At 48.8% G+C, this 27344-nt stretch overlaps 6 protein-coding genes across 6 annotated transcripts; 4 read left to right on the top strand and 2 right to left on the bottom strand.

The window, feature by feature from the left end:
* Positions 1–2671: 2671 nt before the first annotated feature.
* On the top strand, positions 2672–3913 carry GGS25DRAFT_515762 (adenine phosphoribosyltransferase; the record flags this gene model as incomplete). The annotated part of the gene is made up of 2 exons (XM_049263117.1): positions 2672–3254; positions 3759–3913. The coding sequence occupies 2 exons, from the start codon at positions 2672–2674 to the stop codon at positions 3911–3913; spliced, it is 738 nt and encodes a 245-aa protein (XP_049112761.1).
* A 2695-nt stretch (positions 3914–6608) lies between these two features.
* GGS25DRAFT_438079 (uncharacterized protein) lies at positions 6609–8076 on the top strand. Its single transcript, XM_049258706.1, has one exon. It carries the CDS (start codon positions 7040–7042, stop codon positions 7877–7879), a length of 840 nt encoding a protein of 279 aa, XP_049112760.1. The 5' UTR covers positions 6609–7039; the 3' UTR covers positions 7880–8076.
* Positions 8077–10395, bottom strand: GGS25DRAFT_438078 (uncharacterized protein). Its single transcript, XM_049258705.1, has 3 exons — positions 10292–10395; positions 10088–10227; positions 8077–9988 (listed from the first exon to the last, which is right to left on the bottom strand). The coding sequence occupies exon 3, from the start codon at positions 9795–9797 to the stop codon at positions 8274–8276; it is 1524 nt and encodes a 507-aa protein (XP_049112759.1). The 5' UTR covers positions 9798–9988; positions 10088–10227; positions 10292–10395; the 3' UTR covers positions 8077–8273.
* Positions 10396–11074: 679 nt separating this feature from the next.
* GGS25DRAFT_437979 (Pleckstrin homology domain-containing protein) lies at positions 11075–13183 on the bottom strand. The gene is made up of 4 exons (XM_049258704.1): positions 12679–13183; positions 12415–12613; positions 11759–12363; positions 11075–11705 (listed from the first exon to the last, which is right to left on the bottom strand). The coding sequence occupies exons 1-4, from the start codon at positions 12933–12935 to the stop codon at positions 11168–11170; spliced, it is 1599 nt and encodes a 532-aa protein (XP_049112758.1). The 5' UTR covers positions 12936–13183; the 3' UTR covers positions 11075–11167.
* A 5783-nt stretch (positions 13184–18966) lies between these two features.
* GGS25DRAFT_505705 (uncharacterized protein) lies at positions 18967–20246 on the top strand. Its single transcript, XM_049262262.1, has 2 exons — positions 18967–19371; positions 19471–20246. The coding sequence occupies exon 2, from the start codon at positions 19596–19598 to the stop codon at positions 19902–19904; it is 309 nt and encodes a 102-aa protein (XP_049112757.1). The 5' UTR covers positions 18967–19371; positions 19471–19595; the 3' UTR covers positions 19905–20246.
* Positions 20247–24330: 4084 nt separating this feature from the next.
* GGS25DRAFT_534433 (uncharacterized protein) lies at positions 24331–27314 on the top strand (the record flags this gene model as incomplete). The annotated part of the gene is made up of 5 exons (XM_049265771.1): positions 24331–24808; positions 24878–24894; positions 24962–25111; positions 25188–25395; positions 25478–27314. The coding sequence occupies 5 exons, from the start codon at positions 24331–24333 to the stop codon at positions 26977–26979; spliced, it is 2355 nt and encodes a 784-aa protein (XP_049112756.1). The 3' UTR covers positions 26980–27314.
* Between the last annotated feature and the right edge of the window lie 30 nt (positions 27315–27344).

The raw sequence follows: 27344 nt of genomic DNA, 5'->3' as shown, positions 1-27344 counted from the left end.
AATGTCTTGAGGCGGGGCAGCAGTTTAACTACTAAATACTATGTACGATGTACTTAACAAATGAATCCTTGATCTTATCTCTTTTCCAAGTCGTAATCGGTATTTGCTTTGAGATATTTCTATGGATACAATGCATATGTGAATGCATATGTGATATTGGATGCCATACCTCCATACCTCGTAACTCACCTACTGCCTAGTAACCTAGTAGACACAATGAGACATACATGTGCGATGTATAGAATCTATAGGATACAGGTTCTCGTTAATAATAAATGGAACTCTTCATCACTTCGTATTTTATGACATCTGATATATGCTCAAATCTGCCTTTCCCAAGCAAGATACTGTACCATTGGGGTCTTTCTCTCTCCAGACTTGGAGGCTAGACCAGTTCTACGACCATGAAAGCTCTAGGGCTCCTACGGTAATCCTATTCAACCACCGAAACGACTGACTTTTAGGAAGGTGATAGTTCTGCCTATTCATATGCTGTTCGACTTAACTAACAGTGATGTGTCCTGGAGACCAGTCATTTAGTCATTTCGTGTTACTTCGTAACACTTGACGCTTCCCCCCTGATTATCATTCCATTTGCTCCGATAAAATGTCAGGGTTCCAATGCTTCTAGAAGGAGTTCGTCGCAAGTACAATGTTGGAATTGGCCACCATCCATGGATACCTACCTACAAGGTATATCTGTATATTCATAGAAATCCTCAACCTGTAACAAGTACTTACATGTATACCTACCTCCTCTCTCTTTTTTTTTCGGTAATCCCACTGCGGGCTTCCTTGTTTTCCCTTTCGACCTTGCGTTGCCTCACACCGCATATACATACATGCATTGCTGCTCACATTGCCTCTCACAGCCCTTCTACCGACACATCTAGGAGTGGCATATTCCGAATATTGGACCCTTACTGACACTCCGAATTTGCGAATCTATTACATATGTAGGTTAGGTGTTTTATATGGACGGCCTGACGACTTAGATTATGTAAACGGCGGTGCTAATAAAAGCACATCGTTGGCTGGAACAAGCCACCAGCCAGGATGATAAGGCATAGGTGGTAGTACTAGGCATTGATGTCTGCCCCTCTGCAATGTCTGCATAGAATCTAATTCTCTGTTCGGTATGGCGGCATTAGGAGGTAAGTATTAGGTGGTGGGGTTGTAAATGGTGAGGGACCGAGAAAATGTGTATGTACATAACTATGGATGTACATACAGAAAATCCCTGTAACACCCACCTGCTATGTTCCCTACATATGTACTAATGTCCACCCCCGAGAGGGGCAGACAGGTTCATCATTCGTCCTAGATATTACCTGATGTACCTAGATAGTGGATATATATGTACCTGATTGTTATACGTTAGTAATTAATTAAATCTTCCCGAGGCAAGTCTCAAGGCTTTTTTTTCCCTTTCTCTCGTCTCTCCCTCACTACATACATCGATACCTAGTAGGTATGTATCGTACTACATACCTACACCTATGTACCGGTAGGATGCATGTGTGTTCATGTTAGATCTTGAACACTTTCAATGTTAGTGCAAGAATCGGCAAGAATTGGCATCAATTCTAATTTAATTTACTCTTTAGGTACCAAGGTAAGGTAACACTAGATACTACTAGCTGTGTAACGGTTCTTACAGCGTTAACAATTGACATCGGGAACTTGAACTTAATTTGTCCAATGTGTTTGCCTATCTTGGTAAGTGGATTATTGTTTTAAGCTTTAACTTTAGACCTGCCTTAAGGCCCCAGCTAGCCGGTCTATGAGTTTCCGCACGTACCGTACATGGCGGATACTTATATTTGCAGCATCGATTATAGAATGGAATAAGTAGATTTATGTATACGTCTAGGTGCATAGTACATACTTCAAGTTTAATGTTGTATTCTGCCCCTCCAAAGAGTAGAGGGAGAAGAAAAAAACCAGGAAAAAAATCATCTCAAACAACCATCCCATCCCACTCTCTCACTCTCACTGTCACTCTTGCTCTTACTCACATTTTGTCAACCACTCCACTTCCTCCTAAGCAAGTTGAAGCAACATCGTTGTCTTAGCTTTTCCCTATTCGTAGCTAGCGACCGTCACACCTTTCGCTATCCTTTTCTATTCTCGTTTTAATACTTCAATGTTCCTTGAAGTCTTTGTACAGAAAGGTACACGTACATACAATACAAGATAATACATCCCACAGCCCGCAGACTCTCAGACTTCAAAAGTTTGCGACCTACATAGTACATACTAGGCATACTAGGGCTGCAGTTTATTAGTGATAATAATATTATTATCTACATACCACCCGGGTTGGCGGCAAGCAGGCTACCTACACCTCCCTCTCAGGCCCTCCCTCTATTCCGTACCGTACCATAATTACCATACCATACCATACCATCCGCCCCCTGCGTGCGTGTTGCTCCGCGGTCACTTCTGAGGCGGCCTTGTCTCTCTGCCTGCCTGTCTGTCTGACTTGGCTTGCCTTGTCCGCATTTCCTATTCGTCCCCCATTCGTCTTTCTACTCCCCTCTTAGCACTTCCACCGTGCCACACCCCCCCAAAAAAATTCTGCGCATTATCTTCTTTCCCAGGTACACATATCGCCTGCCCTCTCGCTCCCCTTTACCTTTCTCCTCTTCTTCTTTCTTTCCTCCTCAGCATGAGCGGTCTAGCCACCTCCAACATACCCGTTGATCCAGTGGCATCCAACCCAAGTCAGCCAAGCATCACTTCTTCAACCACCACACCCGATGCCTCGCGACGAGAGCCCGCCCCCTCCACCGCCGGTACCACCGAACTCGCCGGTCAATCGGTAACTGCTTTGTCTGAGCAAGAGCAGAAGAAGCTTGAGACTGCTAAGAAATTGGTGATCGACTCGCTCAGATTCGTTCCTGACTTTCCCATCCCTGGTATCAACTTCATCGACATCCTACCGATATTCCAAAACCCAGTCGCCTTCGAATCGCTTCTAGAAGTGCTCGTCCTCCTAACACGAGAACGGTTTGGCAACCAGATTCCAGATGTCATAGTGGGTCTGGAAGCACGCGGTTTCCTCTTTGGGCCTTCACTTGCATTGAGGCTCAACCGCCCATTCGTCCCTGTTCGAAAGAAGGGCAAGATGCCCGGCGCATGCATAACTGTGGAATACAAGAAAGAGTATGGCAAGGACGAGTTCCAGGTTCAGACAGATGCCATCAAGCCTGGCCAGACATGCCTAATAGTAGATGATATTATTGCTACTGGTGAGTTGACATCCTCATATACACATTCCTCCCTCCCCTTGTTTTTCGGTAGTTCCCCCTTAGGCTTCAGTACCGAGCGACGAGCTCGCTTGGGCTATTCCCTGCTTTATCGCACCTTAGTACGACCGTCCGTTTCCCGAATATATGCAATGAATGCCCAGTCATGCATTAGCCGATAGCACGGGTAAATTTCCGTGCCTGTTATGGTCCGTTCTATCTCGGCACAGGTCCGGCCGGAAGAGGCTGTGCTTCTTGATTCCAGCCGTCTTCAATGTCCACTCACATCATAGCTCGATGGGGTCGTGATCTACCTGCGGCTATGTGCCCATCCAGATTTACAGTGGCCATAAATCTACCCGCGTATCGAATGAAAGGCCATCGGGTCTAGAAGATCTAGTACCACAGCAACACCATATAATCTACTTGTTTCTTCCCTTAGCGCGATTTTTTTGTTTACTCTATCATTTCAGCCTATGCAGTCGACTGACTGACTCAATGAATCAGGGGGAACTGCTGCCGCTGCGGGCGAACTTGTGGAGCTCAGCAAAGCAAAGGTCATGGGCTACCTCTTCATGATTGAGATCACATGTCTCAAGGGCAAGGCATTGTTGGGCGATAAACCCATGATCACTCTTGTTGAACATGACGAAGAGGAGTAAGCTCTCCATATCATCTAATTCGGCATCTCGGCGCCTCCTGTTTTCGCTTGGGGGATTTCATTTCTCAGATATACGGAAGAGGTCAAAAGACGATTCCTGGGTTCCTACCATTCTAAACTTAATGATAGATGCCTCTCGGACTTTACTGGTAGTCGGGCGGAATAGAGTGCGCTGCTTAGGCTGCTACATAACTTTAGTGCAGCTATAGTCACAGGCGGGGACGTCCCCACGAGAAGTTGACTTGAGGTTGCATGGCTATTGGCGTTAATGGATAACTACACCGGTGATATCGAACTCTTGTTCTTATATGATTTGCTCATAGAGAGTCATAATTCCGTAATCCGCTCTAATGCGAATTTCTAGTTTCCATCATTTGTGATTGGTCTCAGGCGCACTTTTTTAAAGCTGGGAATTCATAGGCCGATCTATGTTATCTATCGCAAAGGCTATCAGGTATTTGGGTAGGTGGGTGTCTCACAGAATAAGATATGTCATCGCTCAGTTCTCGTATTCAGGTTTCATCGTCGTACAACGAAGAGTACTGACTAGCCTTCATCACGAAGCTCGCCATTAGCTGAATGGTAACATGGCCCTACGCACGAGCTGTTGCTATTATTAATGCCATGTCCCACACGAGAAACGTCTATATGTCGTCATTGTCCCTTGAATTCTTAAGAGAGCTCGTTCCGCTTCTAGCCATTCTCGTGCTCTTTTCGGCGAACCCCCCCTCCCCCCTTTCTCCCCCTTTTGCCACACACACACATATTTCAATAGGTGGTACTTATACAACATTATCTTGTTTTATTTACTGTCTTGTAGGTAGACGGGCCTCGTTAGAGTGGTTGGTGGTTACCTTTGTTCGCGTTAGGGGTGATATTACCTAACCTCCCTACCTACCTACCTACATAAACTCAGTGTCGGGTGTGTTGCGAAGCAAATGCGCCACCGATGAGCCTTGACGAGGAAACTTCGTGGGGCGGGGGGCTTGTTTGCCCTGTTGGGTTGGAAGTGCGAGTGTAAGTAGAGAGGATGTGATAATATACCTTGATACCTAGGTACATACATCGTTCATTCTTCGAACTCCGTAACCAGCAGCTACATATGTAGGTAGAGAAAGTGTCTCTTCGCTATGGTGGTCACTAGATCGGCTTATATGCGGGTGGTATGGTGGCATCACCAATGTATCACACAACTCTGTGCCTCGGCGAGGTGAGATACTAAATAGGCACTGGGTAATCATGTCAGGCTTTGATGATTTTTTCCGGTAGTGTTAAATTCTTTACCCCTATTTAAGTATATATGCCTACCAGAAAAATGCACTTCGTTAACTGGGAAATTTGGTACTACGCCAAGGTTTGCCCGCCATACATCTATATGGATAGACTAGGTACATATGTAGGTAGGTACCTGGTATGTAGGTAGGTATGTAGGCATATAGGTGCTATGTAGCAGCTGTCTCTCATTTGCTGCCGGCTCTCAAACCGATTGGGTGTCAAACTCTCGCCTCCGTGGTTTTACAAGTTACATACATGTAGGCAGAAAGGGCTTGTGCTATCCGGACATATCGGGGGAAAAGGCAGATAGGTACATGGTGTATCTCCGCTGCGGTAATTATCCCCGGTATAATAGCGATAGAGATAGGCGCCGAAACGAATCGGACCTTTGAGCCACGCCGAGCCCTAGGTAAAGGAAAGATTATAGATGATCTTGAGGCATCTTGTTATCAGAGAGATATCGTGGAGATGACGAATCCCGATACGCACCTAGAGTCAGCAGTGATTCTCAACAAGCTGTAGGATTTCACCTTCTAAGTAGGCACAAATCTGGGATTCGTCTCTCAACCTTGCCTTGGACGGTGAGGCGTCTTAGCCGTGTATGTATCTCAAGCCAGGAAAAAGGCCTCATCTTCTAACCCGCGCGTTGCGACTAGGTAGGTATGCAAACTAGGCTTGTCGTCTACATATGTAGATGCAATCGCCGAAAACTTCCCCATGTTTCGGTTTTTTTTTCTTTCTTTTCCCCTGGTAAATGGCCGAGGCTCCATGACATCGCGTCGGCCTAACGGATAGGTACAGGTAGGCTGGTAAGCAGAATCCAGATGATGCCCAAGCAAAATGACGAAGACACGGAACCATTGACATAACTACATGTACCTTCCGGTTTATCCACGTCGAGGCACCACACGCGCAGGCACGGCCGGGAATAGGTATGTAAGCATTGAATCCATCGTCGACGGTCCTTTGCCTGGATTCAGAGGGCTGCATGTTCTAATATGCCTTACCTACCGACCTGACAGACTCCAGCCTCCCCTCCCGCACAAATGGCCCGGCTCGCGTAATTTAAATAGCAGTCGTGCGAGTATAGATACCTACCTACCTATAGCGGTGTATAAGGCAGGCAAGTAGGCGTTTCGAATTGATAGGAAGGCCTCTTTGTCGCTTTCGCTTAGGTGCAGTTTACCCCGGATCAACGAGACGATGGTGATTGGATTGGTTGAGACACTCTGCAAGGGACGTTGCATTTGTTTTGCAGAGGCAAAGGCGAAAGGGGTTATTTATCATTGACCCTTGCCCTCGGCGAGGCAGGCTTTTTTGACACTTCAAAAGTCGGCTCTTGTTTGGCTACCTACAGTACCTACCTACGTGGCTTGACGCATGAAGTCAAGTCGGCCAGGATTTCGTGATGCTGTCTTTTTCTTCTTCTTCGATGGCAAGAGGGGTTGAAGAAAGGAGTGCGGACATAATAGCTTAAGGAAGCTTATAAGCATACTGTCTACCTACCTATAGGAGGAAGCTGGGCAAATCTGTTGGCTTGGCGAATTGCTCTGTGATTTGATTTGGGGGCCAAACCGAAATCACCAACGGATTGTGGATCTCTTTCGACGGTACGTTGCTGCTGCCTTAGACTGCCAAGCTAATGTCTGCAGTTGGCGGTTGCGTCTAGACCTCGCCTCCCGGTTTGTATTTAAATCTCGCGGTTTTCCCGTCGCGTTTGTCGGTCACGATGTTGGACGAAGGATCTTTTTTTCGGATTTACGCGGAAAACACGTCTCCATCTAAACAAAAGCGTGCAAGATTGCGTCAACAGATACATACCTAGTACATAGGTGTATACCTACATACGACCATGTCCTCAATCACAACATCGATCCCCATCGGCCCCATAGGGGACTGGTGCGTCGGGTCCCTATCATACGGATGCGGCGACTCAGAGCGGGGCCAGAAGGACGACGGCTGGCAGTCCGTCTGCTGCAACGGCATGATCATCAACGCCGCGAAGGACCTCTGGCAGCGGACGACCTGGGACGACTACTCCGACCGCTCCCTCGACCTCGCCGACATGGTCTGCTGCGGCGAGAACGAGCCCAAGGGCGGCGGCATCCAGCCCATCCCCACGGCCTACACCACCTGCAACGACGGGAAGCCGACGCCGCTGGCGAGCCTGGCGGGAACCAACGTCGCCAACGCTCAGAACTACTGGGCCACGTACAAGTCCGCGAGCTACGGCGACAACACGGTCGCCGACTGGACACGCACCGAGACCCCCTTCTGCTTCTGGGCCTACACCCCGACCATGTCGATGGAGGAGATCACGCTGCCGACGCCGGATATCACGTCGATTCTTGCTCGTAGCGGGGACGGGTTCTCGGCGCCGTTTAGGGTGTCCTCGGGAGTTCAGACTACTGGTTCTAGTCCCGTGACTACTACGACGGATAGCAGCCCGACGGATAGCAGTTCGACGCCTAGTAGCTCAACGCCTAACAGCTCAACGCCTAGCAGCTCAACGGATAGCAACTCAACGCCTAACAGCTCAACGCCTAGCAGCTCGTCGGATAGCAGCTCGACGCCTAGCGAAACTGGTGACGCGAGCCCGAATACGAACGCGGCCTCGTCTTTTGCTGGTGTGCGGAAGGGATATCTTTGCTTTGGGTTAGGGGTGGTGACAATGAGTTTGCTGTGGAGCTGATCCCGTGTTAGCTGTGAGAGGCTATTAGAGGAGGTATAGGTGAGGATGAGAATGATATTACTGGATACCCAAAATAACCACCCAATTAACTACCTACCTGGGTAGGCTACGAGACTAATGTCGATACCTAATATGATAACACGATAATATATACCCCACTGAGCGGCGTCGAGGTATTTGAACGTGCGTTAAACTAAGAGGGCTTTGGTCTTGGGCCATAAAGGGGAGGACTGAATCAATAAACATACATATTAACAAAAGTCTACGCACAAACTCAGTGGTTCCTCATGTGTGATATCTGTTCGTCAACATTCACTAGAAGAACTCATCCCCCTGCGCTCCCTGACGCCCCAACACACAAAAAGACCATCAATCAACCAATCAATCTACCCACCTACGCCCGGCGAGGACGTCCAGCGGTAACCCGAGTATTGCAACTCCGCACCCGCGCATCTGAGCCATTTTCGCCCACAGAAAGCAAGAGGGAGATGTTGATCGAGACGGGGATGTTGACGGAAGGTGAACTTTCACTACCGCCATCACCACTACCAGCAGCGGCGGCAGTAGAAGTAGAAGTAGCAACAGCGGGAACGGCAGTGGCAGTGGCGGTACTCCCACGCCGACGGCCTCCTCGGCGATGATGTCTGGGACGACGACCTCGTTTCTTCTTTCCGTGTTGCGGTTGCTGCTCCTGTGCTTGTGCTTGTGCTTCTTCCCCTTCTTGCACCTCCCGCACCCGCAACTCCTGAATCTTTCTCTCCAGCTCTTTCGCATCAACACCTTGATACAAGATACGGGGCGTAGCAGCAGCACTAACACCACCACCACCACCAACATCATCACCACCACCACTGACAGCAGTGCCAGCAGCACCAGACCCAACCCCCCCACCGCAAGGCCCCAGCCGACGAACCCCGTACCCCCTCGCAACCCGAAGCGGGTGCTCCCTCCCCGATCCCCGGAAGCCGCGCAGCAGACTCGGGAACCACAGCGTCATCTCCGGGGCGACGACGCCGTCGCCGACGAACACCCACTGTTCCTCCTCACCCTCACCCTCGTTCCCTCCCACCTCCGACGCCGCGCGCAGACACCCGCTCGCGGCACAGGGGAACGGGATGGCGAGCCGGTGCCCTCCGCCCTCGCTGTCGCTGAAGCGGAGGAGGTCGCTGGCAAACACGACGTCCGTCTCCCCCTCGCTCCGCGGGCCCCACGTCAGGAAGACCCCCGTCGGCGTGCCGCGCACCCACGCCGGGTTCAGGTACCCCGTGCAGGGGGTGTCTTTGCCGTGGAGCTGGAGGGTGCCGTGGATCCAGCCTGGGAGGGGGTTGTTGCTGTTGCTGTTGTTGTTGTGGATACTGCTTGCAGTAGCAGTAGTAGCAGCATCGTCGTGGTGCTGTTCGTGTTGGTGGTGGGGGTAGTCGTTACCGAGGCCAAACGACACAACAGCCGGGTCGGCGAACGCAGTAGCAGCAGTGCTCGGTGGGGTGAGGAACGGGCTGGTGTTGGTGTTCGTGCTCGGGCTCGGGGGGGCCATTGCTTCGTCGGTCCAGCTCCCACCCTGGGCCGCTCCGGGGTACACAGGCGTAGGGACGGCCTCGAAAGGTGGTGGGCTGGAGAACTCGAGGCCCTGCAGATTGGGGTTGGGCGTGCAGCAGGCGCACGTATCCATGTCGAAGGCGTCGAAGGCACCGGAGAGGATCGGCTCGAAGGAATTGTAGTGGTACGGACCAGTAGGCCGTGGCGCGTTCAGCGAACCTTGAAGTTCTCCTACCTCTCCTACCTCGGCGTGGTGCTGCTGATGGGTGTTTGTATCATAAGACGGCGGTGGCGAGAAGTAGGATTCCCTCGCCACGACAGGAGGAGGATGATTCATACGCTCATTGCTGGCTGCCGTTCCATTTTTAGATTCGTCTGCCATGTTCTGACACTACTTAAGTACTGTCGAAGTAGTAAGGTAGGGGCGCGGTTTTTACTCCCGAGTGCGTACGGAGAATTGGAAAAAAAAACAGAGAGTGAAGGTCGATTAAATAAGAGAGATGAGAGAACTGGATTCATGTTGTACATGATGCTAGGAGTCACATCGTAGGACCATTGCTCGATAAAAATTCACTGAGTATACAGGTAATGATTATCAATTAGAGATGAATACTGTGAATCAGACAGTTATGTGAAGCTAAAAGGGTCATACTATGTATAGAACACACTCACAATAGCAATCTCAATCCCAACAACAGGCCATGAAAAGTTGCGATGAAATGTAAAGTGACAAGAGGATGAGGTGTCTTATACACCATCCATCGTAGATAAGAGTGACGATGGTAGTGATTAGACTCACACGACACCATAAACTGAATTGTAGACTAAGTCAGATAAAACATTACTCAAGGGGCATAGCATGTGCAAGATACTTACCTACGTAATAATACCTAGTAATAGTATCTAGTAGGAAGGTAAACATTGAAGAGTAGGAAGGTAAAGACATAAAGGTACAATCACCAAGAAACTTGGCTTCACACTCACAAGTTAGATGAATTCTGCCAGAATCATGAAAAGAAAGGGTATATTATGAACTAGGTCTCTAGTACGTAACCTAATCTATTTCTATGGTTGTCATGTAATGTGCTAAGACTACAACAAAAGCCTCAACACGAGTACAAAATAAAAGGCGAAAAGAGTGGAGAGTGGTCCAGCGATCACGAAACTAATCACATCACAAGGTGCGAAGAAGACAATGCCAAACACAGGAGCATCTATTAGCTATTAAGAGAATGCTTCAGCCGCCGAGTGAATGCCCTATATGGCATAACACTACACACGACATCTGTTCCGTCCGAGGAGCACAGCATACTCGACATCAAGTAGCTTTGGCAACCTCCATATTCCACTCCTTCACCGTCACTGTAAGAAACGTTTGTGTGCTGTTTCGCAGGTATTTTCTGATCCTCATCAACCAAATGACAGGGGGTATACTGGGTATCAGTTGAGTATTAGGAAAAGATGTGAAAACAAAGGCAATTCTCCGCGCAAATTCAGACGAGGCATGCAAAAGCGTCAGTATAAAGATCATGGATGCCATCTCCTCCGCGTCGACAGCGCATCCCATTCTCCACACGACCGGCAAAGAAAAAGGCCGTCGAAAACCGATAAAAAAAGATGGGGGGTATCAGTTCAGAACCAGTCTTGTGGGGTATCTTGAAATGCAGATCCGTTCCCGACCAAACCCAGCGCGGTGGATACTCTTTAACGAAAACATTACGACTTGATTTTCAAGCCAAAGCGGCGCGCACTCTATGCGGCAGCAGTGACAGGAGCCGGGGCAGCCGCGGCGGGCTTCTCAGCAGCCTCCTCAGCAACCGGGGCGGCAGCAGCAGCCTCCTCGGTAGCCTCCTCCTTGGCAGGCTCAGCATCCTCGGCGATGTCGGCGGGCTTGTCCTCAGCCTTGGACTCCTCGGTGGGCTTCTCAGCGGCCTTTCCCTTGCCCTTGACGGTTTGGCGAAGCTTGGAGAAGAAGGGAGGAGACTTGACCTTCTCACCTTCCTCATCCGAGGTAGCGGCCGACTTCTTGCCGAAGCCGAAAGGAAGAGAAGACTTGCGCTTCTCGTTCTTCACCTCCTTGGTCTCACCGTTGGTAGCGGCAGCAGCATCGGCTGTCTCAGCGGTGGGGGATGCGACATCCGTCGACAGAGGCTCAGTAGTCTCAACAGCAGGGATGACGGGGGCAGTCTCGGCGACCGGGACATCAGCGCCGGAAGTCTCCTTAGCAGGAGTGGTAGGGGCAGACTCGACCTCGGTCTTCTTCTTGCCGAAGGAGAGACCACCGAAGATGCTGGGATGGATTAGCAAAAGTTTCAAGGTTGAAAGGGGGTGGGAAATTCATACCTAGCGCGCTTAGAAGGAGTAGGCTTGATTGGCAGCTCGTCCTTCTTGGCTTCCTCAGGGGCGGGGGTGGTCTCAATTGCGGGCGTCTCAGGGGCGGCAGGAGTCTCCTCAGCAGTAGGCTCAGCATCCTCGGCGATCTCGGCGGGCTTATCATCAGCAGGCTTGTCCTCAGCGGAAGCATCCTTCTTGGGTTCCTCCTTCTTGCTGAGCAGGCTTCCGAAGATGGAGGCACGCTTTCGGCTAGCAGATCGGCGCTTAGAGTCCTTCTTGTCGTCATCCTTCTTCTCTTCCTTAGCCTCTTCCTTCTTGTCCTCCTCCTTGTCTTCTTCCTTAACTTCCTCCTTGGGGGCCTCGGCCTCGCCCTCAGCGGCGGGCTTGTCCTCCTTGGGTGGGGGAGTGGGCTTGAAGCTCTCGAGGGTCTGCTTGTAAGTCTCGGTCTCCGTGATGGTGGTAGCAAGCTCCTTGGCCTCGGCGATCTTCAACTTCAGTTGCTCGACCCAGCTGTCACGATCAGCAGCGGTGGGGGCCTTGAAGATGTGCTTGTGGCCCTTAGCAGTAAGGGAGAACTTGGAGGCACCCTCGGTGGCGGGCTCAGAAACCTCAGCCTAGTCTTGGTTAGTAACTTGTCAAATTAAATCGAAGATCATAGATCATACCAATTGAAGGATACCCGTGGGGGTGCTCTTGTCGCTCTCCTTGCCGAAGAAAAGGAGACCCTTTCCAGTCTCCGTGGCCCACGCGGCGACGTGGTGGGCAACCTCGGTGGTCTTCTCGTTCTTGAGGTAGGTAACGAGCTTGTCCTTGGGGACAGACTCGGTGCCGAACCAAAAGTGCTGCTTAGAGTAGATGAGGTTCCTGAGATGATGGGTTAGCTCAATTATTTCGTTGATCGTCAATAGATGGAATAAATAAACACTTACTTGGGGAAGTTGGCAGGAGCAACCTTGTGCTCTAGAGTGCCAGCCTCAATGGGCTTGGCCTCCTCCTTCTTAGCCTCCTCAGTAGCGGCGGCAGTCTCGGGGGCAGCCTCAGCGTCGGCAGGTGCCTCAGTAGCAGCGGCATCAGCGGCGGGGGCAGCCTCGGCAGGCGTCTCCTCGACAGGCTTCGTCTCGGCGACCGGCTCGACGACGGCGGGGGTGGTCTCGGCGACCTCAACGGGCTTTTGTTCCTCGGCCATTGTAATAGATTTTGGTTTAGGGAAAGAAAACTAATTGGGTATCAAGAACAGGGTATCACTAAGGAAAAGGGAAATTAAATAGGTAATCAAGCTACTCGAAATGGGGGTATCAAGAGTAGGTTTAGGATTAAAGGGCACTTCGTAATCGTGAGAAGCTTTGTTGGCGAAACTTCGAACGGAAGTGAAAAACAAGTTGCAACTGAGTCGAATACGACAAGAAGGGTGGGAGGGAAGAAAAGTTGAATGGGATGGAGAGCAGCTTCTGCCGACCTTTATTTATTGTCTCGTGATTAACAGGAAGGAGAGTGACATGGAAAGGGTGCACAGTCTGCACAGTAAAATCAAATAGGGAAGTACAGTAAAGGTACCTGAGGTACTAGAGCTAGATTGGTTTTAGCACAAGCCAAGCTTTCAATGTTGGAAATTTGGAAGAGAAGGAAAATAAAATAAAAATGGGGGACTTGATTACAGGTGGGATACCTTGTGAATTAGGGAGTTAATTAGAGTTAATCTGAGTTAATAGGGGATCGCAACGGGGAAGTCAACCAGTAATCAACCAGTACCTGGGCAGTCAATGGGAACAGTCTAGGACAGTCAATGAGAGGAGGGAAGTACAAGCCTACTACAAGGGGACTCCTGGGAGTACCTTCCACAGTAGATGTTGCACGGTAGCAAGTGAGCAGGGATATCAAGTGGGTCTAGGCGGGTCGCGGGTGTTGAGAAAAAACAGCTGACCCACATTAGTACATTGGCCCTTATCCCTTGTGGGAAGGGAAGCCAAAAATAAGGTGGTTGACAAAAATCGAGTAATTAACAGCAATAACGATTGTGGACATAGGGGGATGACCCGCTGTCATACATATACCACAATCTGACTAACCCATTTCTGAAGAGACGCCATCTGGACGCTGCGTAACGTACTACTGTACATTGTAGTAGTCCTACTAATAACTATGTATGTAAATGTACTTTTAGTACCAGAATACGCTTACAAAATACCTTACATCTCTGGCCAATATTATCGAATTTCATTTCACGGCAAACCTTGTTTGGGGGTTAAGATTTTAAAACATTTCATCAATGTACCTGCTTATGTACATGTGTAGTGTAGTGTGTAGATGATGGATCTTGGGCGCATTGCCAGTACATAGTATTAGGTAGTTACATGTACCTAATAAATAGTACATAAATGATTCAAATATTAATGTTCAATGTACTTTAATCACCACATCAATACAACATTGAATGAACGAACATTCAACATTCATCATACATACATAACGCTTGACAATAATACAATATAAATTGTAACATTCAATGTTTTTCTATCCTGTCCCCATTGTTACAGGGCCCTGACAGAGCCGACAAAGGCTTGGAATGCCTACAGTACCCAGATTGCTATGCGACTGTACACCATAAAAGTAGGTATTCATCTCTCGCATGATAACCCGGTCCTTTCTTCCCTTGTCGCTGGGTCATCGTGCAAATCTTGCGGCTGTGGTCTGTGCATACAACCTATTATTTATTTTTTTCCTTCCTTTCCCTGAAATGAAGGCCCTGTCTAGCTCGCCCGAGGAAATTACAGCGTCGTTTAAATATGCACTGGTGCACTAGTTGCCATGGGATATCGACAGGGGTTTGTATATAGGGGGGGGTAACTAGTAGAGAAAGATGAGATGAGAGAATGAAAGAGGAGGGGAGTGTTCATTGTCTGAACCAAAGCCAAAACCCAAAACCGCCACTGGTAAAAGCGCCCACCATGAAAATTCAAAATGGGAAGCCTTTCCGTTGAAAGGTAAGCCTCGAAAATTCTCGACGGGATTATGCTGGAAACTCCTTTGTCAGGGGCAGATCTACGACATATCTTAGTTTCTACTATGGTATTAGTTGACGATTTGATCAGCGATTGATCAGTGATGGTCACTAGTCACTTCAAGGTTCCAAGTTCCAGCTTCATTCTGGAGTTCATTCTGGAGTGCTCGGAACATTTGAATGATAAGGATCGATCTTTGTTCATGGATGATTCATTTGCAAGTTCTGTATGGTACGGAATACGTATGTGAGGTCTGATGTATGATGTATGTACATACATCCAGACATACATCCCAATGATCCCATACATAATAGTAGTAGTACTGTAATAGTAACTTGTACGTGCGTGAGCACCAACATTGATGCCATGTTGTATTTTCTCATTATTTGATTGATATCTTCTTTTTGAGTGGATGATCATTGTGCGCTTCTGGGACAATGTAGCCGCCTTCTCTGTTCTTCTACCCCCCGTTCCCAATCCTACCATTAACCATTCCCACTTAGGCCTCCCCCCCCTCCCCTATTGTCCGGGGGAAGCAAGTCAGTTAATCGTTAAATGACTACATACAATAGTTATTACTTACCTACCTAATACATACATACATATATACAGATAGTCCGTAATCTTAACAAAGACACCGCTTGCCGGACCTGGCAGACTACAAGTTCGGTTCGGTTCTGGAATCGGACGACGCTGCTGGTGATAGGACGCTGGTGATCGCGCCGATACCACTCCAATACAAATATCCAGTAGAGCCATCCAATGAAGCCGATATGCAAGATGCCCTCATTGCTGCACACTTGCTGCATATTTGTCCTGCATCTGACGGTCATAGGGCCAGGGAGAAGTGGATAGGTTCTGGTTCTTGGGGGAGGGATGGGTCAAATTACGCTTATTGGATAATAAAGTCGGATGAATTTGTGGGATGGCGAGAGTAGATCTCCAGTATAATGTCGGGAAGGACGAGGTACTGTGTTCTTTGTGTCTTAGAAGTTGTAACTAGTTACCGGCCTTTTTTTCTGGCCCTTTGCCCATTGAGTGAATGCTGCCCACGCCTTTTACCTGCAGTCACTGGTCCCTTCGTCAATTGGCCGCTAAAGCACGTTTATCTCGACGCAGCAGTCCGAAGAGCTTCTCTACTAGGAGCTTCTCTACTAGCTGCAGGAGGTAACTACATGCATATGTACGAATAAACGGCACACGCTTAGCCTACCCATGTGACATTCGAGCTACCATCTTCAAAGTTACTACCATACTACATAGTATTAGTATGACATTAAAACGTTAGGACGGACTTGGGGCTAAAATAACAATAATAATAATAATATGGGTGGTTCCCCGTCCGTGAGTCTTGATGATCAATAATAAGTCTAAAGGGGACCGATACAGACTCCAGAGAGAGAGAAAGGAGAAAGAATGATTACATCAATGTATTCATCACTTCGGCAAGGCTTTTTTTGATTACATCAAATACCAAAATCGAGGGTCCATGTTCGGATACCTGAAGTTCGGTACCCAAAGCTTCTTGATTTGTATGTAATATGGTAATATGTATAACAAGTCCCAGACTCCCAGGTATGATAGGTATGTACGAAAAAGCCTTGCGCGCGCTGCGGTGTCTGTTTCAAGTTCTCATCTATCTCTAACCGCTGGCCATTTCTTCATGGTTCATTCGCTATTTCTCGGCCCCATGTCAGGGTCTCGAGAAGTGGATCAGAAGAAAGATGGATGGGATGCCAACGCTGGGCGCTCACGGCTTTATCCCTCTAATATCTGCCAATCATTCGAAACGGCGAAACGGCTTTACTCTCGACTGCAAATCTTGCATGACACTGCTTGAATGTTCCCTTTTGGAGTGCCACGCCTATCGCAATGTATGCCTGCTCAGTGCTCAGCGCATTGTTGAGGAGCAAGAATAAAAGTATTACAATTCCTGCATCGTGAGAAACCTGGCGCGATTCGATCAAAAGGTGAAGCGCATAACCTACCTACTTTTCTGCCTACTTGTCTAAGGTTATTTGCTTACTCACTACATACCCTCCCCATGAACACCGGACATAGCTCCTGAGCAAATTGATCTGTCATATTTAAGAAGACGGCGTTTTTGGATCTATATTCCACAATACGATATTCCTGCGCACAGCACCACTACCTACGATTTGTCCTAGGTAACCTAGGTTGTGACTTTGTCCATTCAACTACACTAGACATTGTCACTAGTAGACACGGACTAACAAATTTCATCTTCATCTCTATGTAATAGTATGTATAACTACACATTTTTAGTGTCCTCCCAAGTAATTTACCCAAAGATCCACTTGACAGCTCTCGAACCACGTCTATGAGCTCAACTGCACTAAAACCGCGGACGCTATCCTGTTAGACGGGTCCTACTATTGCTTTACCGGGCCATGTCGGTACGTAATAATGCTACTCAGGTCAGTCATCTTGGAACAAGGAGACTTTACCCATTGAATAAAGGGACCCTAAGCCCATTAGCATTAGTATTTTTTTACTTAAGTCGCTGTTCTGCTCTCGGTTTAATGTCTGCTGTTCAATCGTGCTTTGCCTTGGATCCATGTAGGTGCGTGAGGTACATAAAGCCACGTATTGGACGCCAGTGACCAAAAGGGGTTTTTTTTTTTTTGGCTTTCAACGTTGTCAAAATTGAACATTGTTCCCCTTTTCACTTGCAAACGATAGCGCTCTACCAGTACGGTATAACAGGAAATGCCCACGATTTCGACCTCAGACAAACAAACTCGGAATATCGTCTCGCTCACAGTGCCCTTTGATACAAACCACTAACAGTCCAACACGGCTAGCGGGATGTAGTAGTGCCTACGCCCTAACCCAGCAACTAGGTCGCTATGGCGTAATGGGGTCGTGTGTCACATCCCACGCGAGACATCGGTTGGGTAGGGAGCGTGAAATTTCGGGGGGGTTCGAAAGGGGGAAAAGAAAAGCATTCTGTTAGCGTTTGTGTGTTTGCGTTCATGGAAAGTGCGCTACCATTCCCGATGCCATGTTTTGAATGATGTTGTTCAACGGGCCACGCAGAGACTCGGGACTCGGGACTCGGGACTGGTAAGGGTCAAGAGAAGAAACATGTAGGTATTAGGGAGAGAAGGAAAAGAAGAAGAAGAACAAGAAGAAGAAAAGAGACGAGCTATATCCCGGTTGATTTCGTGACATGCATGTCCTAGTATTTAGCATTTTCCACGTCCGATTAGCTGTGTCTTTTCGGCTTTGTGCATTACCAAGATCGACATTGTCACACGCAAAGTTCGTGGCCTGTACCGATTTGCCCTCAAGCCATTGCTTGGTAGTGCCTCTATATTGTGTGTGCTTACCTAGGTAGGTTACAAGTACTACATGTAGGTAGGTTATCAATGTCAGGGCTGCGTTACATTTTGCCCAGATCTCACCATGTGTGTGTATGTAGGCATGTAGTATGTATGTATGTTGGTGTGTGATATGTACATACAATAGTTACTTCCTCTCGTCTGTATAATGACACAACCCGCCAACCGTCTTGCGAATGTGTGTTTACCGCGATCTCGTTCGCCTATCAGTACCTAACTTAATAGTGTCAGCCGTCTAGGCCTCAAATCTCCGACCGAGAGGAGGTCCTAAAAATAAGCGCATGACTGACTTACTTTGATGTCTCTGTGGAGCTAGACTATTAGTCTGAGATGCATTCCTGTTCCTCGATGTTTCGGGCTGTCGTTGGTCAGCGGCTAACCTCGATCTCGGTTTGCTTAGACTTGAGACTTGGAAATAGGGTACATATTAATACACCCTCTCCTAACATGTACCTACCTAATGCGCGCTTAGCATCTACTTAGAGTCTAAGGGTCTTAGAGTCTTAGATGTCTGTATGGATATTAATCTACCACATCGCATTCAACGGCCACTATAAAAAAATGTTCCAGTCACTTCGCGCCCCGTTACATAGCAGCAACATACATAGGTCGACGTTGTATGTATTGTACATAAGGTACCATGCAGGCTAAGCGGACTGGCAGGATACCATGAACTCCACAGATCGATCCCCCAGGTCTGGATTCCTTCTGGCCTGATAGGCGTTTACCATAACGCAGGGATCGCCATCGTCCTACGGCAATTCCAATGTCGAGCTGACCCAAGCATAGATAAGGTATTGGGTCTGATGACAGCCGAAATAGGTGGCACATTGTCCTGCTTCGCTTGTCCATCCCTTCGCTGATGTTCGCTGATGTTCGTTGATGTTCTTTTTGAGAATCATTGATCTAACTTAGATTACATATTTGCCTTCCAACGGACCTTGAAAGCCTGTTTCCTTCCTTCTCCCGGCGTAGACACAAACCCGACAACCGTAGAGTAACCTACCTATGTCCAATGTACACTCGTGATGCCGGCCGAAGGCGCAATCCTTCATGGTGGGGTGATTGACGATCGTGGACTTACATACCTAAGCTATATACACACATACCTACATACCTAAATGCACACCTGTGATTACGACTTACCTAAAATAACGGTGACTTTCTCTATCATCGGCAGGTCGAGCGATTGGCGATAAGTAGGTGCTCACAATCCTTTGTACGTCATACATGTAGGCACATACACATACCTACCTAGGTAATTATATACTTCGTAGATGTTCTGAATAACATCCTTTTTCCACAAGCAAGGCAAAAAATATATGTATATCTGTAATCTACTAACCAGCTATCCTAGTAAATCGAGATAGAAGAGCGGTCGGTGTTCAATCCGAGTATCCATTTGCTAGTTAGGCCAGCAAGGATTGTAGCATGTCCCTCTTGGCAGGTTAGGGGTTTCGTGGTGATGAGCGTTGAAAAAATATGAAAGAGATGAGAAGTGTCACTTTTCATATTGACATACTATCTCCAACATCATCATCAACAACACCTACATACTTATTCACCTTTGTCACGAGCGGCTTACTGATAACTTTAAATATCCTTTGTCTCAGATTTCTAGCCGTTCGGGAGAGCAGATGGCATCAAGCTTCCTGCAGTATGGGTAGGACAGCTATCTATGTAATGTATGTATGTACCTACAACCTGGGCAATGTAGGTACCTACATATACCTACATGCCTATGTCGTAACAACAGTGTTGCATTCCCATCAGGCCAGCTTCGGACGTTAATGATTCCCTCCCGGACGCTGGTGCAAAGCGAAGCTCGTGATCCTTGTTATGGACATTACGCTGCTACTACGCCGTACTGCTGCCCTTCCCTGCCCTGTCTTCTACATAGTATTCCAATGCTCCCCTTCGAGTTTTAAGAAAAATCCCTGTTCAACGCAAAACCCGTTAGCCGCGAATGTCGAAATCCCCGGTTCCGTAAAAAAAAAAAAAATAGTTACGAACGAAACCTAGAACGCAACGGACAAGCCCATTATCATTTCATCGTCAGATCAATGGATCATTCCAAACCCCTCCCCTCCCTCCTCCTCCTCCTCCCCATTCGTATTTCCCCAGTCGGAATCCATAAGAGGCATCTAGGTTAGAAAACCTGTCCACGGGGGAAAGAATCCTCGCTAAGAAAAGGGGTTTCATTCAAGAGGCGGTGACTGCCACCATTTCAAGTGAATGGACATCCAGGTCGTTATCTGACCTTACCTACAACTACTTACCTACACAGCTACAATACCTACCTATCTATTTGCCTAGGTGCCAACATTCATTAACCTGCTTACCATTCCAAGATGGCCAGTTGCTCGTTTCCTAATACAATCTTAGCACATCTAGCATCATCACCTGTATCCCACCCCCCCTTTCCCCCTCCCACCATCTCCCCTTTTTGATGGCCTGCAGCAAAGAGGGCAAAAGTTCATGCATCCCCACTTTCTGGTTCTCGCACTGCTGTGTACATTCATTACGTGAGTTTGTGTGTATGTGTACTATGTATGTAGACATGCAGTTAGACAGGTAGCAGCAGACCAGAAAATGGGTAGCATACAAGCTTGCCTACCTAGGTAGCTTCCGCGTTCATATATGTAGATATGCATTCCCATCTACATACCTCATCCATCTATGAGCCTATTTACCGATACACACACACACACACATACAGTTTTATTTCCGCGTGACGAGCACACGACCAAGTCGATCGCATAGCGGGTTCCTGATGCCGTATCCGTGGATTGATTTGCCTCCAGAAAAAGAAAAAGCTGCGAACCATTGCCAAGTATACGTAATGCATCCATCCATCTCCCCCCAAACACACACATATCTAGGTACTGTAGTCAGTAGGCTAGATGCGTTGCGTGCCCTCTTTCCCCTTGATCTCCATCTCCTCCACCCCCGGCCGCCCCGCCGAATAGCGTGTAATGTATGTATGTATGTAGGTAGGTGCAAACCAAGCAAATGTAGTGTATTTTTACATACATACATACATACATACATACATACATACCAAGTTAATCAATCGCCTCTTTTGATCAACAGCCCTATCCTAGGCGTGCCAGAATGGGTCGATCCCAGCCCAAATGGCGGTATAGACACTTGACCTAGCTAACCTAGTGCCTAGTAGGCCACATACCCCAGATACATATGGCCATTACCCGGCAATAACATCCTGATCTCGCTTCGTCTCCGACCGCACATGCTGGCATATGGGTCTTGGGCGTAGCCTAGGGACCGGGCACATATAACGCCATTCCGGGCGAGTCGGCTTGATAAGGGCACCCTCGGGCGGGAGCTGCTTCCCTTGTTTTGGCATGCCGTCGTCGGTATCGGTCCGTCCGTGGGCCTTTGCTTCCGTTCGAGGTAGACGTCTCGGTGGAATAAATAGCTGTGCTTTGAGACGGAACAGTCAGTCTCTTTTCGTTCCCTAGGTTGGCGATCTATAGCTCTCATCGTATCGAACCATACTAATATGGTCTACAGGTAAAATGCAGTGCTTGGTTCCTTAATGGCTTCATGATATTAGCCTACGCCTTCCCATGGTATACAGAAAGCCGTTCACTCCCAGCCCTAACCATATGGCATCGCCAATGGGACACGGAGGAGTTTGTACAATATGTCTCGTCTATTTTCTTTGTAGGCTCCTCGAAATAGGTGATCCAGCCATCTATAAAGAGACCCCCGAGCACGAACCATGCTTAGATGTAGGGTATTCCTCTGGGTCGACTTAAGTTAGGATATCCCGCCTCTGTTTGCAGAGCCTCGGTTTCGGTAGAGATTCCATAGCACAAAAGGAGCTTCTCTCTCTGTTCAGCCTTTGGTGAGCCGTATGGGTTAGGTCATCGAGTGTCCCAATAGTCGAGGCGTTTGTCATTATGTAGGCACAGAGTATGTAGAGAGTAGTATGCCGTCGAAGCCCTCCCCCGACATGTTGAATTAGGGTAGTTACCTACCTATGTATGTAGATATGCAATAATGAAATCAAGATGTAATGTGTGTAGCAATTACATGGAAATATTCAACCTCACTACCGCCCCTAGAACTCCATCTCATTGCCTTTCCATTCACCACGATTACTATTATGCAAGCACTTGATCTGAAACACTTGAGACATAGTGGCCGGGATTTAACAGAAAGTCTCGTCTGACGGTAATCACTGCGGGTTCCTCTTGAAGTTTTCGGACTATCGTGACCTTCCCCCCCTTTCTTGCCCCTTTATTCTCTCTTTCTCCCCGTCTCGTCGAAAAGTCACAACGAAAACGACCTTGGCACATTTTTTCCCTTTCATTCACCTAATAATGCACCTTCAGTCGAAAACTGAAAATTTTGCAGCATTTCTCGAAATAAGCACCAATACATAGCAATTTCGAGTTACCTACCTATGTACTCTGCTGGCTCCACGAAAATTCTCCTACTTCAACACACACTCTCATCCCAGACCATATCCTATTCTTCAACCCAACATCATTTGCTCTCAACTTCTACTTCATCTTGACCTTCAAAGCTCAACTACTTCAGGATCCCATGTAGGCACTCATACGAGACCTATTGGAGCTTCGTGTATATTCTCATCGACAGTACTCTAGCATACTCTTTTCATTACACTTGCGCGGCTTAATTGCTGTGACCCAACGACAAGCTGACTCTACAGCACCTAGAAGATCTCGCGTTTACCCAAAGGTCGCGTACGCGAAAGCACCTTCTGTTGTGAGGTGTACTAGCTACTTGGATCTCCAGTGGGAACCTCCCCTAACGCCCCTAATCTTTACCCCCTCGCAAAGTAATCACCTACAAGGTATGTGTACCTATTTCTCACTCTCTATTTCAGTTAGTGGCCATCCCTCTAGAACAAGAACCGAGCTGCCCTACCACAATCTCCACACACTTGTTTACACACATCCCATGCCCTAATCCCTCAACATCTACCTCGTACCTGATCTATGTGCCTACCTGTTCTGCTACCGACATCTTGCTCTACATTCCGCCTTACATCTTGCCATACACCTACACAGTTCACACTTCATCGAACCACTCCCCAATTATTTTCTTTGCATTCATTGCAACATTCAGTACCCAAAAGCATATATTGATCGTTTATTGACGACAGTCAATCAAACCGAAGATTCATTACATGGCACTTGGCCCATTCCCCTGACACTTTACCTCTCCTACACGAGGACTCCTTCATATCTTCAGTTCAATTACAGCCCACCCCGAATATTGGCTTATTGATTCGATTAGTAACTACAGACGTACGAAGGTTCCATCTTTGGACGTTGACCTTGATCCCTTCATCGAAGAAAATAGGTAAGCATGTTTCCTATATTTATTCACTTTTACTCAACACTCTACACCATATACACCAATAACCCCTATCGGCATTGTCAAATCCCCCCTTCCTCGAAACCTATTAGCCTCTCACCGAAAGAGACTTCAAATATTAGTGATGTACTATGTCTAACATCGATTAGTTGAAAGGAGAACAAGCAACTTACCACATACCGATCGATACAGGTATTTACCTTACATCTCGTAGGTAGGTACACATCGTGAGCCATATGCCCGAAGATCTCAGTACTAACACACCACACCTAGTAGTTAGAAAGAGACGAGACACTCTAGCTTCGTTCAGGTAAGTCATCAAGTTCAATTGCTCACCTTGCCATGATGGCCTTTCACTTGTTCCATATCGATATCCAGCACTATCCAGACCCTTCCTCATCTTACCTATCTTTCGCTCCTACTCCTAGCATACATCTACACAATACACACTCAAATTTGCATTCACTCGATACGCTTTGCTATACATCCCACGCGTTATGCTACCAGCCTCTACTGGATACCCAGGAAAGATACCTACTGCAACCACCCAAGTCACCCACTACCTCCTCATTGATGGTTCACATCTATTATGTCTTATTGAAAATTTTTACACTCTGTCGCTTTTCCTATATACTTCCCTTAACATCCATTCTTATAGAAGCTTCATGTCTATCTCTCTATCAAGCTTTGACCCCACCCCCTATTCCATAATGCCCCTTTCCCAACAAGAAGTCTTACAAATTTCAAGTTTCTTGATTGCTCTCACCTTGATTCAAAGCTAATAGGCACCTAGGCTTATAAAAACTGTCCACACTTACAATAAGTACATCTGAACTAATCCACAATGGATTATATCTATGACATACGTCCCAACCGGGACCTCCCGTACACCAACCTGATCGCGCAGTATACTGCAGCCGACCACGCTGCTAGCTTCCGCGAGCCAGAGAACCCATCGCAGAAGAGCGGTTCCGGCACCCGCGAGCCAACATCTGAAGAGCAATCTATAGAGCAGTATATCAAGTCTCGCTTCGGATCATTTGGATCCGTTAGCCACAGCTTCCGCCGAGGCTCACCCGGCGAATACTACTATGCGGTCCACTACCGAAAGGACCGTGGAAGCCTTGAGCATGGCCTCGGTCGCAACGACGAGGAGTTTTACGAATGCGCAAAGTACAACACCTTGCGCCACCCCCGCGCGGCCGGGTGCAACAACCCAGAGTACGGCCTCAACAAGCCTGGCGATCTTTCCGAGCCCGACAAGCGAATGCTTGAGCTTAATGGCTACCCCTATATCGACAGCGGCACCATCATGAGGGCGAGTTAACCCTTATATACCTACTTACCTATCTACATATACCTAACCTATACCTCTGCTAACCATCTCACAGGCACCCCTAATGCCCAAGTATCCCCCGGTCACCACCGGTACGCTACATTGGGATAAGCCCGCAACAGGCCCCTTCTCTATTCAGAAGCACAAGCAACCTCCGGCGCTCACCCGCGTGTTTCAGGACCGCGAGCTATGCACCAAGATCTTGGAAGAAGTTGCGCACCGCTGGGGCGACCTGCGCAATCTGAGCCGTACGTGCCAGCTGATCATGTCGGCCATCCACCAGATTCCGGTAAGTCCTTTCCCACACCAGCGAAAAAAAAAGAACTGGGAAAAGGGGCGAAATGCATACTAACACAGCGACCTAGAGTCGTGCCGACCTGACCAGCGGAGATTTCCGGGGCCTGGACCTCACCGACGAGGAAATCGCCCGTCGCAACGCGACCATCGGCTACGAATACATGTCCATGCCGCGCATCCCGCAATTTGTGCTCGTGTCCAAGATGCGGCCCTATCCAAGCTGGGTCTTCCCCGAGATAACGTCTGACGATGCCGTCGCGAACATCTACAAGATTGGTAAGTAAGCCTCTCTTTTATTTTGCCATAACCATGACCACAAGCATCTTCAACAACACCGAACTCATGTAATTCCCGAAAGCTAACAAAGGCCCCTTGCCCAAACCAGCAAACTGCATCCACGCCCGCGGCCCCTACATCCGCATCCTGCACCTACACAGCGTGGCCTACCTCGACCTCCCACTGCTCGCAAAACTACTCCCATACCTGAGCGACCTCAAAGTCCTCGGCGTGCACAACTGCGAGCTGCTGCACTTCGGGCAGACGGTGCCGCTCCTGCAGCTCGTCATCGCGCACAACGACGAGGTCCAGAAGTACGGGTGCGAGCGCGTCCGCGTCGACTTCACGCCCAAGTACTATCCGGGACCTTTCTACAAGGCCGCGGGACGCAAGGGCGAGTTTGGCGTCGTGCCGTCGGATGGCGGAGCGATCCCGACGATGCGAGGCGTCGTGGCGGTCCTGCGCACCGCGGTGCCGCTTGCGCTCGAGAACGGAGTCGACTGGTTCACCCCGGGCGCGGGGATGCGCGAGTTTCTGGAGAGGCTTCCGTTCGCGCTGGGAACGCTGCGATATATCCTCGAGGCGCTGTTCAACCTCTACTACTACGAGAAAGGCGTCCACTCCCCGCACGCTGCTGCTGGTTATGGTGGCAGTGGTAGCGGCAATGTATTCAGCAACAAGAGCTACAGCCTGCAGGAGAGAATATCCACATACATGACCCGCACGCTGGCCAACGACCTGATCATCGCCGTCGAAGGGCGCCCCATGCTGCGCAACATCATCGCCGACCTCGCAACGATCATGCAATGCGCGTCCTGCCGCGCGCACCTACCCGCCTACTTCTTCACGACCACGTTCTCAGCCAGCCGCAAGCCCAACGCCCAGCTGAAGTGCCACGGCTGCCAACTCCGCTCCTTCCTCAACGGCCAACTTGACAACTTCTTCCAAGAAAAGAAAGACCTCGCCACCCTCATGTTCACGTGCGCCTCCCTCGACGAGCTCCTGACCGCGCAGCGCACCGTGCCCGTGTCCCAGGTGCAGGACGCGCGGTTCCCCTTCTGGGACGTGTCCGTGATGACCGCGGACGAGGTCCTCGCCATCTACCCGCAGCACCGCGCGAACGCGATGTTCTTCGTGCTGGACGGGCGGCCCGCGCTGTTCCACCGGCCCGAGGCGCGGGACACGTGGATATGGAAGGAGAGAATGGGCAGAGCGAAGAGTCAAGCGCGCCGCTGCATCGAGAACGGGGTCAAGGCGGCAAGGGCCGAGATTGAGCAGTGCGAGCGTGATATCGGGACGCTCGAGGCGCGGTACTACGACCGCGAGGCCCGCCATGACGAGATGGGGCTCACGGCGATTCGCGACCAGATAGCCCGCCTGGAACGGCAGATCCGCCTCGCCCGTGCCAGATGTGGGATGGAGCAGATGCTCGTGGAGAATGGCCTGACGACAGCGGCGAATTGGGACGTGGAAGTGGAGCACTACCGACAGCAGAGCCGAATGTATGCCGGTCTCCCCTGGACCAGGGGCCCTCGCGACAAATGGGGAGCCCAACCGGATACTATCTCGAGTAGTATCTGGTAAAAGACTACGACAGTACCTACCCAATCGATTGTTTAATCTGGAAGCCATGGCCGAGCTTATAGCAAGCCTGACGTTGCAGTTCTTATGACGAACGATACACATCTCGCGACTTTCGCAAACGGGTTCTCTTTTGCCCTGACATGAACTCGCTAATAACACCTTGCTGACACTCCCTACTCAGTAGAGATGTATGTCTCAGCAGGCGGTGAGAATGACTTGGGAATGACTTGGGAATGAGCAGAGAATTAACTTGACACAAGAAAATGAGGGAAGGATTAATTGGTGACATGGGGACATGGGGACACGAATGATATGGTAATATGGTGGTGCTATGGAATTGTTTTTCGGTTTGTTTCTTTACTTAC

This window comes from Hypoxylon fragiforme (genome assembly GCF_022984875.1).
Source record: "Hypoxylon fragiforme strain CBS 206.31 chromosome Unknown GGS25scaffold_9, whole genome shotgun sequence".
NCBI lineage: Eukaryota > Fungi > Ascomycota > Sordariomycetes > Xylariales > Hypoxylaceae > Hypoxylon > Hypoxylon fragiforme.
The sequence above is the reverse complement of the archived record's forward strand: the minus strand, read 5'-3'. Positions and strand labels throughout refer to the sequence as shown.